The 20,622-nt window shown below is 44.9% G+C and overlaps 1 protein-coding gene across 4 annotated transcripts in view; it reads right to left on the bottom strand.

Annotated features, from left to right (window-relative positions):
• Nucleotides 1–20,622, bottom strand: part of LOC139413845 (exocyst complex component 6-like) — a 132,537-nt gene that overhangs the window by 937 nt on the left and 110,978 nt on the right. For all 4 annotated transcript variants that reach the window (XM_071161646.1, XM_071161657.1, XM_071161665.1 and 1 more), the window contains one exon: nt 7,929–8,041. In XM_071161646.1, the coding sequence (XP_071017747.1) occupies nt 7,929–8,041 (113 nt within the window). The remainder of the gene's footprint in view (nt 1–7,928; nt 8,042–20,622) is intronic.

Raw genomic sequence — 20,622 nt, 5'->3', positions numbered from 1 at the left:
GATACATCAAACCACAGACTGTTGGATGGAGGAGCTGCAGGGTTTTAGCTTATTGCCACTTAAAGAATAGAGACTTATTTTATTTGATAAATGACCCTTAACCCATACGGTGTAAATGACCCTTAACCCATACGCTGTAAATTACCCTAACCCATATGGTGTAAATGACCCTAACCCATACGGTGTAAATGACCCTAACCCATACGCTGTAAATGACCCTAACCCATATGGTGTAAATTACCCTTAACCCATATGGTGTAAATTACCCTAACCCATACGCTGTAAATGACCCTTAACCCATATGGTGTAAATGACCCTAACCCATACGCTGTAAATGACCCTAACCCATATGGTGTAAATTACCCTTAACCCATATGGTGTAAATGACCCTTAACCCATATGGTGTAAATGACCCTAACCCATACGCTGTAAATGACCCTAACCCATACGGTGTAAATGATCCTAACCCATACGGTGTAAATGACCCTAACCCATACGCTGTAAATGACCCTAACCCATACGCTGTAAATGACCCTAACCCATACGGTGTAAATGACCCTAACCCATACGGTGACCCTAACCCATGACCCTAATGACCCTAAATGACCCTAACCCATACGGTGTAAATGACCCTAACCCATACGCTGTAAATGACCCTAACCCATACGCTGTAAATGACCCTAACCCATACGGTGTAAATGACCCTAACCCATACGGTGTAAATGACCCTAACCCATACGGTGTAAATGACCCTAACCCATACGGTGTAAATGACCCTAACCCATACGGTGTAAATGACCCTAACCCATATGGTGTAAATGACCCTTAACCCATACGCTGTAAATGACCCTAACCCATAAGCTGTAAATGACCCTAACCCATACGGTGTAAATGATCCTAACCCATATGGTGTAAATGACCCTAACCCATACGCTGTAAATGACCCTAACCCATACGCTGTAAATGACCCTAACCCATACGCTGTAAATGACCCTAACCCATACGGTGTAAATGACCCTAACCCATACGGTGTAAATGACCCTAACCCACAAGGTGTAAATGACCCTTGCCCCATACGGTGTAAATTACCCTAACCCATGCGGTATAAATTACCCCTAACCCACAAGGTGTAAATGACCCTTGACCCATACGGTATAAATGACCCTTGACCCATACGGTATAAATGACCCTAACCCATACGGTGTAAATGACCCTAACCCATACGGTGTAAATGACCCTTAACCCATACGGTGTAAATGACCCTAACCCATACGGTGTAAATGACCCTAACCCATACGGTGTAAATGACCTTTAACCCACAAGGTGTAAATGACCCTTGACCCATACGGTATAAATGACCCTTGACCCATACGGTGTAAATGACCCTAACCCATACGGTATAAATGACCCTTGACCCATACGGTATGAATGACCCTTGACCCATACGGTGTAAATGATCCTAACCCATACGGTGTAAATGACTTTCAATGGACACCAGACTATGGGAAGAAACAAATAAGCCAAAACGTGTAACATACCCCCTGTAGACTCTGCATGGTAGAGGTTCAAAGATCAAGTAGACAAGAGAAAAGAACAAGAAGTGAACATGTAGATTACAGATACAGACTAAGAGGTCTAGTAGTGAATATGTAGATAACAGATACAGACTAAGAGGTCTAGTAGTGAATATGTAGATATGTAGATAACAGATACAGACTAAGAGGTCTAGTAGTGAATATGTAGATAACAGATACAGACTAAGAGGTCTAGTAGTGAATATGTAGATAACAGATACAGACTAAGAGGTCTAGTAGTGAATATGTAGATTACAGATACAGACTAAGAGGTCTAGTAGTGAATATGTAGATAACAGATACAGACTAAGAGGTCTAGTAGTGAATATGTAGATAACAGATACAGACTAAGAGGTCTAGTAGTGAATATGTAGATAACAGATACAGACTAAGAGGTCTAGTAGTGAATATGTAGATAACAGATACAGACTAAGAGGTCTAGTAGTGAATATGTAGATAACAGATACAGACTAAGAGGTCTAGTAGTGAATATGTAAATAACAGATACAGACTAAGAGGTCTAGTAGTGAATATGTAGATAACAGATACAGACTAAGAGGTCTAGTAATGAATATGTAGATAACAGATACAGACTAAGAGGTCTAGTAGTGAATATGTAGATGTGGAGATAACATATACAGACTAAGAGGTCTAGTAGTGAATATGTAGATAACAGATACAGACTAAGAGGTCTAGTAGTGAATATGTAGATTACAGATACAGACTAAGAGGTCTAGTAGTGAATATGTAGATAACAGATACAGACTAAGAGGTCAGAGTGAATATGTAGATGTGGAGATAACAGACTAAGAGGTCTAGTAGTGAATATGTAAGATAACAGATACAGATACTAAGAGGTCTAGTAGTGAATATGAAGATTACAGTGAATATGTAGATAACAAATACAGACTAAGAGGTCTAGTAGTGAATATGTAGATAACAGATACAGACTAAGAGGTCTAGTAGTGAATATGTAGATAACAGATACAGACTAAGAGGTCTAGTAGTGAATATGTAGATATGTAGATAACAGATACAGACTAAGAGGTCTAGTAGTGAATATGAAGATAACAGATACAGACTAAGAGGTCTAGTAGTGAATATGTAGATTACAGATACAGACTAAGAGGTCTAGTAGTGAATATGTAGATAACAGATACAGACTAAGAGGTCTAGTAGTGAATATGTAGATATGTAGATAACAGATACAGACTAAGAGGTCTAGTAGTGAATATGTAGATATGTAGGTAACAGATACAGACTAAGAGGTCTAGTAGTGAATATGTAGATAACAGATACAGACTAAGAGGTCAATTAGTGAATATGTAGATATGTAGATAACAGATACAGACTAAGAGGTCTAGTAGTGAATATGTAGATAACAGATACAGACTAAGAGGTCTAGTAGTGAATATGAAGATAACAGATACAGACTAAGAGGTCTAGTAGTGAAAATGTAGATATGTAGATAACAGATATAGACTAAGAGGTCTAGTAGTGAATATGTAGATAACAGATACAGACTCAGAGGTCTAGTAGTGAATATGTAGATAACAGATACAGACTAAGAGGTCTAGTAGTGAATATGTAGATATGTAGATAACAGATACAGACTAAGAGGTCTAGTAGTGAATATGTAGATAACAGATACAGACTAAGAGGTCTAGTAGTGAATATGAAGATAACAGATACAGACTAAGAGGTCTAGTAGTGAAAATGTAGATATGTAGATAACAGATACAGACTAAGAGGTCTAGTAGTGAATATGTAGATAACAGATACAGACTAAGAGGTCTAGTAGTGAATATGTAGATTACAGATACAGACTAAGAGGTCTAGTAGTGAATATGTAGATAACAAATACAGACTAAGAGATCTAGTAGTGAATATGTAGATATGTAGATAACAGATACAGACTAAGAGGTCTAGTAGTGAATATGAAGATAACAGATACAGACTAAGAGGTCTAGTAGTGAAAATGAAGATATGTAGATAACAGATACAGACTAAGAGGTCTAGTAGTGAATATGAAGATATGTAGATAACAGATACAGACTAAGAGGTCTAGTAGTGAATATGAAGATAACAGATGTAGATAAGTGAATATGAAGATATGTAGATAACAGATACAGACTAAGAGGTCTAGTAGTGAATATGTAGATAACAGATACAGACTAAGAGGTCTAGTAGTGAATATGTAGATAACAGATACAGACTCAGAGGTCTAGTAGTGAATATGTAGATAACAGATACAGACTAAGAGGTCTAGTAGTGAATATGTAGATATGTAGATAACAGATACAGACTAAGAGGTCTAGTAGTGAATATGTAGATAACAGATACAGACTAAGAGGTCTAGTAGTGAATATGAAGATAACAGATACAGACTAAGAGGTCTAGTAGTGAAAATGTAGATATGTAGATAACAGATACAGACTAAGAGGTCTAGTAGTGAATATGTAGATAACAGATACAGCCTAAGAGGTCTAGTAGTGAATATGTAGATTACAGATACAGACTAAGAGGTCTAGTAGTGAATATGTAGATAACAAATACAGACTAAGAGATCTAGTAGTGAATATGTAGATATGTAGATAACAGATACAGACTAAGAGGTCTAGTAGTGAATATGAAGATAACAGATACAGACTAAGAGGTCTAGTAGTGAAAATGAAGATATGTAGATAACAGATAAAGACTAAGAGGTCTAGTAGTGAATATGAAGATATGTAGATAACAGATACAGACTAAGAGGTCTAGTAGTGAATATGAAGATAACAGATACAGACTAAGAGGTCTAGTAGTGAATATGAAGATATGTAGATAACAGATACAGGCTAAGAGGTCTAGTAGTGAATATGTAGATAACAGATACAGACTAAGAGGTCTAGTAGTGAATATGTAGATATGGAGATAACAGATACAGACTAAGAGGTCTAGTAGTGAATATGTAGATAACAGATACAGACTAAGAGGTCTAGTAGTGAATATGTAGATAACAGATACAGACTAAGAGGTCTAGTAGTGAATATGAAGATAACAGATACAGACTAAGAGGTCTAGTAGTGAATATGTAGATAACAGATACAGACTAAGAGGTCTAGCAGTGAATATGTAGATAACAGATACAGACTAAGAGGTCTAGTAGTGAATATGTAGATAACAGATACAGACTAAGAGGTCTAGTAGTGAATATGTAGATAACAAATACAGACTAAGAGATCTAGTAGTGAATATGTAGATATGTAGATAACAGATACAGACTAAGAGGTCTAGTAGTGAATATGAAGATAACAGATACAGACTAAGAGGTCTAGTAGTGAAAATGAAGATATGTAGATAACAGATACAGACTAAGAGGTCTAGTAGTGAATATGAAGATATGTAGATAACAGATACAGACTAAGAGGTCTAGTAGTGAATATGAAGATATGTAGATAACAGATACAGACTAAGAGGTCTAGTAGTGAATATGTAGATAACAGATACAGACTAAGAGGTCTAGTAGTGAATATGTAGATAACAGATACAGACTCAGAGGTCTAGTAGTGAATATGTAGATAACAGATACAGACTAAGAGGTCTAGTAGTGAATATGTAGATATGTAGATAACAGATACAGACTAAGAGGTCTAGTAGTGAATATGTAGATAACAGATACAGACTAAGAGGTCTAGTAGTGAATATGAAGATAACAGATACAGACTAAGAGGTCTAGTAGTGAAAATGTAGATATGTAGATAACAGATACAGACTAAGAGGTCTAGTAGTGAATATGTAGATAACAGATACAGCCTAAGAGGTCTAGTAGTGAATATGTAGATTACAGATACAGACTAAGAGGTCTAGTAGTGAATATGTAGATAACAAATACAGACTAAGAGATCTAGTAGTGAATATGTAGATATGTAGATAACAGATACAGACTAAGAGGTCTAGTAGTGAATATGAAGATAACAGATACAGACTAAGAGGTCTAGTAGTGAAAATGAAGATATGTAGATAACAGATAAAGACTAAGAGGTCTAGTAGTGAATATGAAGATATGTAGATAACAGATACAGACTAAGAGGTCTAGTAGTGAATATGAAGATAACAGATACAGACTAAGAGGTCTAGTAGTGAATATGAAGATATGTAGATAACAGATACAGGCTAAGAGGTCTAGTAGTGAATATGTAGATAACAGATACAGACTAAGAGGTCTAGTAGTGAATATGTAGATATGGAGATAACAGATACAGACTAAGAGGTCTAGTAGTGAATATGTAGATAACAGATACAGACTAAGAGGTCTAGTAGTGAATATGTAGATAACAGATACAGACTAAGAGGTCTAGTAGTGAATATGAAGATAACAGATACAGACTAAGAGGTCTAGTAGTGAATATGTAGATAACAGATACAGACTAAGAGGTCTAGCAGTGAATATGTAGATAACAGATACAGACTAAGAGGTCTAGTAGTGAATATGTAGATAACAGATACAGACTAAGAGGTCTAGTAGTGAATATGTAGATAACAGATACAGACTAAGAGGTCTAGTAGTGAATATGTAGATATGTAGAGATATGTAGATAACAGATACAGACTAAGAGGTCTAGTAGTGAATATGAAGATAACAGATACAGACTAAGAGGTCTAGTAGTGAATATGTAGATTACAGATACAGACTAAGAGGTCTAGTAGTGAATATGTAGATACCAGATACAGACTAAGAGGTCTAGCAGTGAATATGTAGATAACAGATACAGACTAAGAGGTCTAGTAGTGAATATGAAGATAACAGATACAGACTAAGAGGTCTAGTAGTGAATATGTAGATATGGAGATAACAGATACAGACTAAGAGGTCTAGTAGTGAATATGTAGATAACAGATACAGACTAAGAGGTCTAGTAGTGAATATGTAGATTACAGATACAGACTAAGAGGTCTAGTAGTGAATATGAAGATAACAGATACAGACTAAGAGGTCTAGTAGTGAATATGTAGATATGTAGATAACAGATACAGACTAAGAGGTCTAGTAGTGAATATGTAGATAACAGATACAGACTAAGAGGTCTAGTAGTGAATATGTAGATATGTAGATAACAGATACAGACTAAGAGGTCTAGTAGTGAACATGTAGATAACAGATACATACTAAGAGGTCTAGTAGTGAATATGTAGATAACAGATACAGACTAAGAGGTCTAGTAGTGAATATGTAGATATGTAGATAACAGATACAGACTAAGAGGTCTAGTAGTGAATATGAAGATAACAGATACAGACTAAGAGGTCTAGTAGTGAATATGTAGATAACAGATACAGACTAAGAGGTCTAGTAGTGAATATGTAGATAACAGATACAGACTAAGAGGTCTAGTAGTGAATATGAAGATATGTAGATAACAGATACAGACTAAGAGGTATAGTAGTGAATATGTAGATATGTAGATTACAGATACAGACTAAGAGGTCTAGTAGTGAATATGAAGATAACAGATACAGACTAAGAGGTCTAGTAGTGAATATGTAGATAACAGATACAGACTAAGAGGTCTAGTAGTGAATATGTAGATATGTAGATAACAGATACAGACTAAGAGGTCTAGTAGTGAATATGTAGATTACAGATACAGACTAAGAGGTCTAGTAGTGAATATGTAGATATGTAGATAACAGATACAGGCCAGACTAACCAGTCTAGCAGGACAGAAAAACTACAAACTGACTACACATTCAGTAAAGACAGTAGAACCACAAACTGACTACACATTGAGTAGAGACAGTAGAACTACAAACTGACTACACATTGAGTAGAGACAGTAGAACTACAAACTGACTACACATTGAGTAGAGACAGTAGAACTACAAACTGACTACACATTGAGTAGAGACAGTAGAACTACAAACTGACTACACATTGAGTAGAGACAGTAGAACTACAAACTGACTACACATTGAGTAGAGACAGTAGAACTACAAACTGACTACACATTGAGTAGAGACAGTAGAACTACAAACTGACTACACATTGAGTAGAGACAGTAGAACTACAAACTGACTACACATTGAGTATAGACAGTAGAACTACAAACTGACTACACATTGAGTAGAGACAGTAGAACTACAAACTGACTACACATTGAGTAGAGACAGTAGAACTACAAACTGACTACACATTGAGTAGAGACAGTAGAACTACAAACTGACTACACATTGAGTAGAGACAGTAGAACTACAAACTGACTACACATTGAGTAGAGACAGTAGAACTACAAACTGACTACACATTGAGTATAGACAGTAGAACTACAAACTGACTACACATTGAGTAGAGACAGTAGAAACGGCAGTACTCACTTTTCCAAAAGTGCTAGTGCAGTGGAGGGGTTGACCCGAAGGTACTTGGAGGTGGGCTGTCCGTAGTCAGCCAGGTACGTAGACCAGTCCCACACCATGAACAGGTCCAGCAGCTGAATCAACACACAGAGAGGACAATATTCTGGGAGTTAGTGAGGGAAAAGACAGCAGTAAATCACCCTGCATACCACTGCTGGCTGGCCTCTGAAGCTAAGCAGGGTCGGTCCTGGTCGGTCCCTGGATGGGAGACCAGATGATGCTGGAAGTGGTGTTGGAGGGAAGGTAGGAGGGACTCTGGCCTCTGAAGCTAAGCAGGGTCGGTCCAGGTCGGTCCCTGGATGGGAGACCAGATGGTGTTGGGGGCCATGAGGAGGGACTCTTTCCTCTTTCGGTTACTAGTCCAACACTCTAACCACTAAGCTACCCTGCCGCCCGAATTAAGGGCTAGAGGGAGTGTGTTCTCAGTCAACAGACCTGGGGGATTAAGGGAGTGTGTTCTCAGTCAACAGACCTGGGGGATTAAGGGAGTGTGTTCTCAGTCAACAGACCTGAGGGATTAAGGGTTAGAGGGAGTGTGTTCTCAGTTAACAGACCGGCGGGATTAAGGGAGTGTGTTCTCAGTCAACAGACCTGGGGGATTAAGGGTTAGAGGGAGTGTGTTCTCAGTCAACAGACCTGGGGGATTAAGGGCTAGAGGGAGTGTGTTCTCAGTCAACAGACCTGGGGGATTAAGGACTAGAGGGAGTGTGTTCTCAGTCAACAGACCTGGGGGATTAAGGGCTAGAGGGAGTGTGTTCTCAGTCAACAGACCTGGGGGACTAAGGGAGTGTGTTCTCAGTCAACAGACCTCGGGGATTAGGTGCTAGAGGGAGTGTGTTCTCAGTCAACAGACCTGGGGGATTAAGGGCTAGAGGGAGTGTGTTCTCAGTCAACAGACCTGGGGGATTAAGGGAGTGTGTTCTCAGTCAACAGACCTGGGGGATTAAGGGCTAGAGGGAGTGTGTTCTCAGTCAACAGAACTGAGGGATTAAGGGCTAGAGGGAGTGTGTTCTCAGTCAACAGACCTGGGGGATTAAGGGAGTGTGTTCTCAGTCAACAGACCTCAGGGATTAAGGGCTAGAGGGAGTGTGTTCTCAGTCAACAGACCTGGGGGATTAAGGGAGTGTGTTCTCAGTCAACATATCTGGGGGATTAAGGGAGTGTGTTCTCAGTCAACAGACCTGGGGGATTAAGGGCTAGAGGGAGTGTGTTCTCAGTCAACAGACCTGGGGGACTAAGGGAGTGTGTTTTCAGTCAACAGACCTCGGGGATTAAGGGCTAGAGGGAGTGTGTTCTCAGTCAACAGACCTGGGGGACTAAGGGCTAGAGGGAGTGTGTTCTCAGTCAACAGACCTGGGGGATTAAGGGAGTGTGTTCTCAGTCAACAGACCTGGGGGATTAAGGGCTAGAGGGAGAGTGTTCTCAGTCAACAGACCTGGGGCATTAAGGGCTAGAGGGAGTGTGTTCTCAGTCAACAGACCTGGGGGATTAAGGGCTAGAGGGAGTGTGTTCTCAGTCAACAGACCTGGGGGATTAAGGGCTAGAGGGAGTGTGTTCTCAGTCAACAGACCTGGGGGATTAAGGGAGTGTGTTCTCAGTCAACAGACCTGGGGGATTAAGGGCTAGAGGGAGTGTGTTCTCAGTCAACAGACCTCGGGGATTAGGTGCTAGAGGGAGTGTGTTCTCAGTCAACAGACCTGGGGGATTAAGGGCTAGAGGGAGAGTGTTCTCAGTCAACAGACCTGGGTGATTAAGGGAGTGTGTTCTCAGTCAACAGACCTGGGGGATTAAGGGCTAGAGGGAGTGTGTTCTCAGTCAACAGACCTGGGGGATTAAGAGCTAGAGGGAGTGTGTTCTCAGTCAACAGACCTCGGGGATTAGGTGCTAGAGGGAGTGTGTTCTCAGTCAACAGACCTGGGGGATTAAGGGCTAGAGGGAGAGTGTTCTCAGTCAACAGACCTGGGTGATTAAGGGAGTGTGTTCTCAGTCAACAGACCTGGGGGATTAAGGGCTAGAGGGAGTGTGTTCTCAGTCAACAGACCTGGGGGATTAAGAGCTAGAGGGAGTGTGTTCTCAGTCAACAGACCTGGGGGACTAAGGGAGTGTGTTCTCAGTCAACAGACCTGGGGGATTAAGGGCTAGAGGGAGTGTGTTCTCAGTCAACAGACCTGGGGGATTAAGGGCTAGAGGGAGTGTGTTCTCAGTCAACAGACCTCGAGCATTAAGGGCTAGAGGGAGTGTGTTCTCAGTCAACAGACCTCGGGCATTAAGAGCTAGAGGGAGTGTGTTCTCAGTCAACAGACCTGGGGGATTAAGGACTAGAGGGAGTTTGTTCTCAGTCAACAGACCTGGGGCATTAAGGGCTAGAGGGAGTGTGTTCTCAGTCAACAGACCTCAGGCATTAAGGGCTAGAGGGAGTGTGTGATGGCTGCTGCTGTGTTGAATCACTTTTAGGAGCCGCAGCACTTCAAAACGTGAGTAGCGGGAGAGAGTAAACTTTACCTAACAGAGGAGATTAGGGTTGGGGTTACCCCAGTAACCCTAGCCCTGTCAGGCAGTACCGTATAAAGTGACTTCATGGCTTCTGCACCACCCAGTACCTCTCATTCACAGGAAGAGGAGCTGGAAGACAGACTGGTGCTGTGAAGACCGAAAGCCCCTCTCAGTGTATGCTAATGGCAGGGGACTGGGAAGCTGCTGGGTGGTCTTTATGAAGGGGTCTATAGAGCCAGAGGCTTACCACTCCTGCTCTGCTCCCATCAGAGTAGAATGGACCACTCCTGCTCTGCTCCCATCAGAGTAGAATGGACCCCTCCTGCTCTGCTCCCATCAGAGTAGAATGGACCACTCCTGCTCTGCTCCCATCAGAGTAGAATGGACCACTCCTGCTCTGCTCCCATCAGTGTAGAATGGACCACTCCTGCTCTGCTCCCATCAGAGTAGAATGGACCCCTCCTGCTCTGCTCCCATCAGAGTAGAATGGAAGGATCCCAAACTGTTCCCCAGTTCTCTTCTCCCCTCCCTGACCCAATCAGCAGAGTAGAATGGAAGGATCTCAGTTAGCTGCATGTCTGTTTTGGTGTCTTTTCATATGTGAACTGCTTAGGTCTCTAGTGACTGCTGACAGAAAAAAAGCACGGCTGCTGTCCTGAAGCCCCAGTATGTCCTCAGGTCTGTACCTGCTGTCCTGAAGCCCCAGTATGTCCTCAGGTATGTACCTGCTGTTCTGAAGCCCCAGTATGTCCTCAGGTCTGTATCTGCTGTTCTGAAGCCCCAGTATGTCCTCAGGTCTGTACCAGCTGTCCTGAAGCCCCAGTATGCCCTCAGGTCTGTACCTGCTGTCCTGAAGCCCCAGTATGTCCTCGGGTCTGTACCTGCTGTCCTGAAGCCCCAGTACGTCCTCAGGTCTGTACCTGCTGTCCTGAAGCCCCAGTATGTCCTCAGGTCTGTACCTGCTGTCCTGCTATCCTGAAGCCCCAGTATGTCCTCAGGTCTGTACCTGCTGTCCTGCTATCCTGAAGCCCCAGTATGTCCTCAGGTCTGTACCTGCTGTCCTGCTATCCTGAAGCCCCAGTATGTCCTCAGGTCTGTACCTGCTGTCATGAAGCAACTGGGAATCCTGTAATGACCCCTTATAACCCTAACCTTAGCCCAGGATCATAGAGCAGATGTGAGTACCTGGTACCTGACTTCACCTGGCGCCTGCTGTACGGGCCCCTGTTTCAGGTGGGAAGCCTTAACCCTATCCCAACCCAGGACCTCAGAGCTGCTGAGGCTCGTTAGCTGCGAGTGATGTTATATGATATGACTGTCTGGAGAGTGGTCTCTGCTCTGACTCTCAGCCAGCCACAAGTTATTCAACCTGGTACTAATCCCCTGGAAACACTTTCCCCCCGAGGAAAACCTGGTACTAATCCCCTGGAAACGCTTTCCCATGAGGAAAACCTGGTACTAATCCCCTGGAAACACTTCCCCCCCGAGGAAAACCTGGTACTAATCCCCTGGAAACACTTTCCCCTGAGGAAAACCTGGTACTAATCCCCTGGAAACGCTTTCCCACGAGGAAAACCTGGTACTAATCCCCTGGAAACACTTCCCCCCGCAGGGAGCACAGCTGAGGAAAACCTGGTACTAATCCCCTGGAAACACTTTCCCCCGAGGAAAACCTGGTACTAATCCCCTGGAAACACTTTCCCCAGAGGAAAACCTGGTACTAATCCCCTGGAAACGCTTTCCCCCGAGGAAAACCTGGTACTAATCCCCTGGAAACGCTTTCCCATGAGGAAAACCTGGTACTAATCCCCTGGAAACACTTTCCCACGAGGAAAACCTGGTACTAATCCCCTGGAAACACTTCCCCCCGCAGGGAGCACAGCTGAGGAAAACCTGGTACTAATCCCCTGGAAACACTTTCCCCTGAGGAAAACCTGGTACTAATCCCCTGGAAACACTTTCCCCTGAGGAAAACCTGGTACTAATCCCCTGGAAACACTTTCCCCTGAGGAGAACCTGGTACTAATCCCCTGGAAACACTTTCCCCTGAGGAAAACCTGGTACTAATCCCCTGGAAACACTTTCCCCTGAGGAAAACCTGGTACTAATCCCCTGGAAACACTTTCCCCTGAGGAAAACCTGGTACTAATCCCCTGGAAACACTTTCCCCTGAGGAGAACCTGGTACTAATCCCCTGGAAACACTTTCCCCTGAGGAGAACCTGGTACTAATCCCCTGGAAACACTTTCCCCCGAGGAAAACCTGGTACTAATCCCCTGGAAACACTTTCCCCTGAGGAAAACCTGGTACTAATCCCCTGGAAACACTTTCCCCTGAGGAGAACCTGGTACTAATCCCCTGGAAACACTTTCCCCTGAGGAAAACCTGGTACTAATCCCCTGGAAACACTTTCCCCTGAGGAAAACCTGGTACTAATCCCCTGGAAACACTTTCCCCTGAGGAAAACCTGGTACTAATCCCCTGGAAACGCTTTCCCCCGAGGAAAACCTGGTACTAATCCCCTGGAAACACTTTCCCCTGAGGAGAACCTTGTACTAATCCCCTGGAAACACTTTCCCCTGAGGAAAACCTGGTACTAATCCCCTGGAAACACTTTCCCCTGAGGAGAACCTGGTACTAATCCCCTGGAAACACTTTCCCCCGAGGAGAACCTGGTACTAATCCCCTGGAGAGAGAGAGAGAGACATCGAGAAAGAGTGCATGTGGTGTGTGAGAAACAGTGCGTACTCAGTTTGTACATATTTTGAACCATCAATGTCAAGCGTCAAAGGAAAATGACGAGACATTTCTTGAAATCAATGGAGGACATAATTTGAGCTGAAGGGAGAGAAAATACAGACTCCGGAATGAAATGTTGCCTATTCACATGTCATATGTTGCTTGACTACAATATTTTATCTTGATACGTTAATAAATACATTATTTGATCATTATACCCACCTACGTACCGTAAATCGCAACCCATTAATAAGTCAATAGGGCTAACTGGCTAGCTATTACTGTTAGCTAGCCAGATAGCCACGAAGAATTGTCAGCTAGCTAGCTACCCACGAAAAATTTACATCTACCTTGCATAAGGTCATTTTTGCATGTTAAACTAGCTTGCTAGCTAGATTATTACGATTCACATATCTAGCTGATAATTTTGAAGTAAAAATAGAGGGAGTGCTGCTCTGAGTGAGGTAATACAGTAGGGGGAGTGCTGCTCAGCGTGAGGTAATACAGTAGGGAGAGTGCTGCTCTGCGTGAGGTAATACTGTAGGGGGGGTGCTGCTCAGCGTGAGGTAATACAGTAGGGGGGGTGCTGCTCTGCGTGAGGTAATACTGTAGGGGGGGTGCTGCTCAGCGTGAGGTAATACAGTAGGGGGAGTGCTGCTCAGCGTGAGGTAATACAGTAGGGGGAGTGCTGCTCATGGTGAGGTAATACAGTAGGGGGAGTGCTGCTCAGCGTGAGGTAATACAGTAGGGGGAGTGCTGCTCAGCATGAGGTAATACAGTAGGGGGAGTGTGAGGTAATACAGTAGGGGGAGTGCTGCTCAGCGTGAGGTAATACAGTAGGGGGAGTGCTCCTCAGTGTGAGGTAATACAGTAGGGGGAGTGCTGCTCTGCGTGAGGTAATACAGTAGGGGGAGTGCTGCTCAGCGTGTGGTAATACAGTAGGGGGAGTGCTGCTCAGCGTGAGGTAATACAGTAGGGGGAGTGCTGCTCAGCGTGAGGTAATACAGTAGGGGGAGTGCTGCTCAGCGTGAGGTAATACAGTAGGGGGAGTGCTGCTCAGCGTGAGGTAATACAGTAGGGGGAGTGCTGCTCAGCGTGAGGTAATACAGTAGGGGGAGTGCTGCTCAGCATTAGGTAATACAGTAGGGGGAGTGTGAGGTAATACAGTAGGGGGAGTGCTGCTCAGCGTGAGGTAATACAGTAGGGGGAGTGCTGCTCAGCGTGAGGTAATACAGTAGGGGGAGTGCTGCTCTAATTGAAGGTTTTATGTGTTCTCCACACTCTCATCCTCACAAGAACGTACTCAAGAGAACGTGGTCTGAGAATGAACTCTGAGCATGAGAGTGTGGAGCGCGGTAGAATGAATATTGAGAGACAAGTGTTTCTGATTGTAGGGTCTCATCTTCACTGTATCCAAGGATCTTGTCCAGTGGAATGATGCCTGCCTGGTTAATGAATGAACGGTAACATGCACTATGCATTAGGGTTCAACTTCCAGGTCACCACAGGTCACCAGGCCTTGAGGATTCTCCTTTAGGGACTCCAACCCCTCACTAATCTTTTAGATTTTTCAAATCTAAAACACCAACTAAGCAGGCGCCCATTAGTGCCCCGCAGTAATTAACAGAGAGACGTTGGGATGTCTCTCTTCATCTGAGGTCAACCCTCCCTGGCCTAAAGACAGATCTGGCCTGATACAGGAGGTCTCTACAGACGCACCAGATCTGGCCTGATACAGGAGGTCTCTACAGACGCACCAGATCTGGCCTGATACAGGAGGTCTCTACAGACGCACCAGATCTGTCCTGATACAGGAGGTCTCTACAGAAGCACCAGATCTGGTCTGATACAGGAGGTCTCTAGAGACGCACCAGATCTGGTCTAAACAAACTCATCAAGCTGACCAGCGGCCCGGGCCACAGCCTTCCACTTTGATAGGCTCCTATGGTAATAGGCCAATGTGATAGGCTCCTATGGTAATAGGCCAATGTGATAGGCTCCTATGGTAACAGACCAATGTGATAGGCTCCTATGGTAATAGACCAATGTGATAGGCTCCTATGGCAATAGACCAATGTGATAGGCTCCTATGGCAATAGACCAATGTGATAGGCTCCTATGGTAATAGACCAATGTGATAGGCTCCTATGGCAATAGACCAATGTGATAGGCTCCTATGGCAATAGACCAATGTGATAGGCTCCTATGGCAATAGACCAATGTGATAGGCTCCTATGGCAATAGACCAATGTGATAGGCTCCTATGGCAATAGACCAATGTGATAGGCTGCTATGGCAATAGACCAATGTGATAGGCTCCTAATGGCAATAGACCAATGTGATAGGCTCCTATGGCAATAGACCAATGTGATAGGCTCCTATGGCAATAGAGCAATGTGATAGGCTCCTATGGCAATAGACCAATGTGATAGGCTCCTATGGTGATAGGCTCGGTAATATACCAATGTGATAGGCTCCTATGGTAATAGACCAATGTGATAGGCTCCTATGGTAATAGACCAATGTGATAGGCTCCTATGGCAATAGACCAATGTGATAGGCTCCTATGGCAATAGACCAATGTGATAGGCTCCTATGGCAATGCACCAATGTGATAGGCTCCTATGGCAATAGACCAATGTGATAGGCTCCTATGGCAATAGACCAATGTGATAGGCTCCTATGGCAATAGACCAATGTGATAGGCTCCTATGGCAATAGACCAATGTGATAGGCTCCTATGGCAATAGACCAATGTGATAGGCTCAGATGGTGATAGGCTCCTATGGTAATAGACCAATGTGATAGGCTCCTATGGTAATAGACCAATGTGATAGGCTCCTATGGTAATAGACCAATGTGATAGGCTCCTATGGTAATGGACCAATGTGATAGGCTCCTATGGTAATAGACCAATGTGATAGGCTCCTATGGTAATAGACCAATGTGATGTGCTTTTACTAATGGGCCGCTTCAGTGAGTGGAAGAACTGGGAGATATGGACAAAATATATAACAATATTTTTAACAGTGAGTGATCCCAGGGTGCTTTATGAGTAGTGAGTGATCCCAGGGTGCTTTATGAGTAGTGAGTGATCCCAGGGTGCTTTAGGAGTCGTGAGTGATCCCAGGGTGCTTTATGAGTAGTGAGTGATCCCAGGGTGATTTAGGAGTAGTGAGTGATCCCAGGGTGCTTGATGAGTAGTGAGTGATCCCAGGGTGTTTTATGAGTAGTGAGTGATCCCAGGGTGCTTGATGAGTAGTGAGTGATCCCAGGGTGTTTAAATGAGTAGTGAGTGATCCCAGGGTGCTTTATGAGTGATCCTAGGGTTTTTATGAGTATGTTAGCTGGCTAACACAATTGATTTCAGCCACAACTTGCTAAGACAAACTAGATGTTTGCAGACGGTAAGATACACAAACTAATAGTGGAATCATAGAAGACTTGTGGATTTATATGAAGAAGCAAAGTGGAAACCAGCATCGGTGCTCAAGTGACGGAGCTTCCTAGACCTAAAACCAGGCCTAACACCAGGCCTAACACCAGACCTAACACCAGGCCTAACACCAGGCCTAACACCAGGCCTAACACCAGACCTAACACCAGACCTAACACCAGACCTAACACCAGACCTAACACCAGACCTAACACCAGGCCTAACACCAGGCCTAACACCAGACCTAACACCAGACCTAACACCAGGCCTAACACCAGGCCTAACACCAGACCTAACACCAGACCTAAAACCAGGCCTAACACCAGGCCTAACACCAGGCCTAACACCAGGCCTAACACCAGACCTAACACCAGACCTAACACCAGACCTAACACCAGACCTAACACCAGACCTAACACCAGGCCTAACACCAGACCTAACACCAGACCTAACCTGACCCATAACACCAGACCTAACAACAGACCTAACACCAGGCCTAACACCAGACCTAACACCAGACCTAACACCAGGCCTAACACCAGACCTAACACCAGACCTAACACCAGGCCTAACACCAGGCCTAACACCAGGCCTAACACCAGACCTAACACCAGGCCTAACACCAGGCCTAACACCAGACCTAACACCAGGCCTAACACCATACCTAACACCAGACCTAACACCAGACCTAACACCAGGCCTAACACCAGACCTAACACCAGGCCTAACACCAGACCTAACACCAGACCTAACACCAGGCCTAACACCAGGCCTAACACCAGACCTAACACCAGACCTAACACCAGACCTAACACCAGACCTAACACCAGGCCTAACACCAGGCCTAACACCAGGCCTAACACCAGACCTAACACCAGGCCTAACACCAGACCTAACACCAGGCCTAACACCAGGCCTAACACCAGACCTAACACCAGGCCTAACACCAGGCCTAACACCAGACCTAACACCAGGCCTAACACCAGGCCTAACACCAGACCTAACACCAGACCTAACACCAGACCTAACACCAGACCTAACACCAGACCTAACACCAGACCTAACACCAGACCTAACACCAGACCTAACACCAAACCTAACACCAGACCTAACACCAGGCCTAACACCAGACCTAACACCAGGCCTAACACCAGACCTAACACCAGACCTAACACCAGACCTAACACCAGGCCTAACACCAGACCTAACACCAGACCTAACACCAGACCTAACACCAGACCTAACACCAGACCTAACACCAGACCTAACACCAGGCATAACACCAGGCCTAACACCAGACCTAACACCAGACCTAACACCAGACCTAACACCAGGCCTAACACCAGACCTAACACCAGACCTAACACCAGACCTAACACCAGACCTAACACCAGACCTAACACCAGACCTAACACCAGACCAAACAACAGACCTAACACCAGACCTAACACCAGACCTAACACCAGACCTAACACCAGGCCTAACACCAGACCTAACACCAGACATAACACCAGACCTAACACCAGACATAACACCAGACCTAACACCAGACCTAACACCAGACCTAACACCAGACCTAACACCAGACCTAACACCAGACCTAACACCAGACCCATAACACCAAACCTAACACCAGACCTAACACCAGACCTAACACCAGACCTAACCTGACCCATAACACCAGACCTAACACCAGACCTAACACCAGACCTAACACCAGGCCTAACACCAGACCTAACCTGACCCATAACACCAGACCTAACCTGACCCATAACACCAGACCTAACACCAGGCCTAACCTGACCCATAACACCAGACCTAACACCAGGCCTAACCTGACCCATAACACCAGACCTAACACCAGACCTAACACCAGACCTAACACCAGACCTAACACCAGACCTAACCTGACCCATAACACCAGACCTAACACCAGACCTAACACCAGGCCTAACACCAGACCTAACCTGACCCATAACACCAGACCTAACCTGACCCATAACACCAGGCCTAACACCAGACCTAACACCAGACCTAACCTGACCCATAACACCAGACCTAACACCAGACCTAACACCAGGCCTAACACCAGACCTAACACCAGACCTAACCTGACCCATAACACCAGACCTAACACCAGACCTAACACCAGACCTAACACCAGGCCTAACACCAGACCTAACACCAGACCTAACACCAGACCTAACACCAGACCTAACACCAGACCTAACACCAGACCTAACACCAGACCTAACACCAGGCCTAACACCAGACCTAACACCAGACCTAACACCAGACCTAACACCAGACCTAACCTGACCCATAACACCAGACCTAACACCAGACCTAACACCAGACCTAACACCAGACCTAACACCAGACCTAACCTGACTCATAACACCAGACCTAACACCAGACCTAACACCAGACCTAACACCAGGCCTAACACCAGACCTAACCTGACCCATAACACCAGACCTAACCTGACCCATAACACCAGACCTAACACCAGGCCTAACCTGACCCATAACACCAGACCTAACACCAGGCCTAACCTGACCCATAACACCAGACCTAACACCAGACCTAACACCAGACCTAACACCAGACCTAACACCAGACCTAACACCAGACCTAACACCAGACCTAACCTGACCCATAACACCAGACCTAACACCAGACCTAACACCAGGCCTAACACCAGACCTAACCTGACCCATAACACCAGACCTAACACCAGACCTAACCTGACCCATAACACCAGGCCTAACACCAGACCTAACACCAGACCTAACCTGACCCATAACACCAGACCTAACACCAGACCTAACACCAGGCCTAACACCAGACCTAACACCAGACCTAACACCAGACCTAACCTGACCCATAACACCAGACCTAACACCAGACCTAACCTGACCCATAACACCAGGCCTAACACCAGGCCTAACACCAGACCTAACACCAGACCTAACACCAGACCTAACACCAGACCTAACACCAGACCTAACCTGACCCATAACACCAGACCTAACACCAGACCTAACACCAGACCTAACCTGACCCATAACACCAGGCCTAACACCAGGCCTAACACCAGACCTAACCTGACCCATAACACCAGGCCTAACACCAGGCCTAACACCAGACCTAACACCAGACCTAACACCAGACCTAACCTGACCCATAACACCAGGCCTAACACCAGGCCTAACACCAGACCTAACCTGACCCATAACACCAGACCTAACACCAGACCTAACCTGACCCATAACACCAGGCCTAACACCAGGCCTAACACCAGACCTAACCTGACCCATAACACCAGACCTAACCTGACCCATAACACCAGACCTAACACCAGACCTAACCTGACCCATAACACCAGGCCTAACACCAGGCCTAACACCAGACCTAACCTGACCCATAACACCAGACCTAACACCAGACCTAACCTGACCCATAACACCAGGCCTAACACCAGACCTAACACCAGACCTAACCTGACCCATAACACCAGACCTAACACCAGACCTAACACCAGACCTAACCTGACCCATAACACCAGACCTAACACCAGACCTAACACCAGACCTAACCTGACCCATAACACCAGACCTAACACCAGACCTAACACCAGACCTAACCTGACCCATAACACCAGGCCTAACACCAGACCTAACACCAGACCTAACACCAGACCTAACCTGACCCATAACACCAGGCCTAACACCAGGCCTAACACCAGACCTAACACCAGACCTAACACCAGACCTAACACCAGACCTAACACCAGACCTAACCTGACCCATAACACCAGGCCTAACACCAGGCCTAACACCAGACCTAACCTGACCCATAACACCAGACCTAACACCAGACCTAACACCAGACCTAACACCAGACCTAACACCAGACCTAACAGCAGACCTAACCTGACCCATAACACCAGACCTAACACCAGACCTAACACCAGGCCTAACACCA

Source organism: Oncorhynchus clarkii, chromosome 1 (assembly GCF_045791955.1).
Source record: "Oncorhynchus clarkii lewisi isolate Uvic-CL-2024 chromosome 1, UVic_Ocla_1.0, whole genome shotgun sequence".
In the NCBI taxonomy this organism is placed as follows: Eukaryota; Metazoa; Chordata; class Actinopteri; order Salmoniformes; family Salmonidae; genus Oncorhynchus; species Oncorhynchus clarkii.
This window is presented reverse-complemented; position numbering and strand designations above follow the sequence as displayed.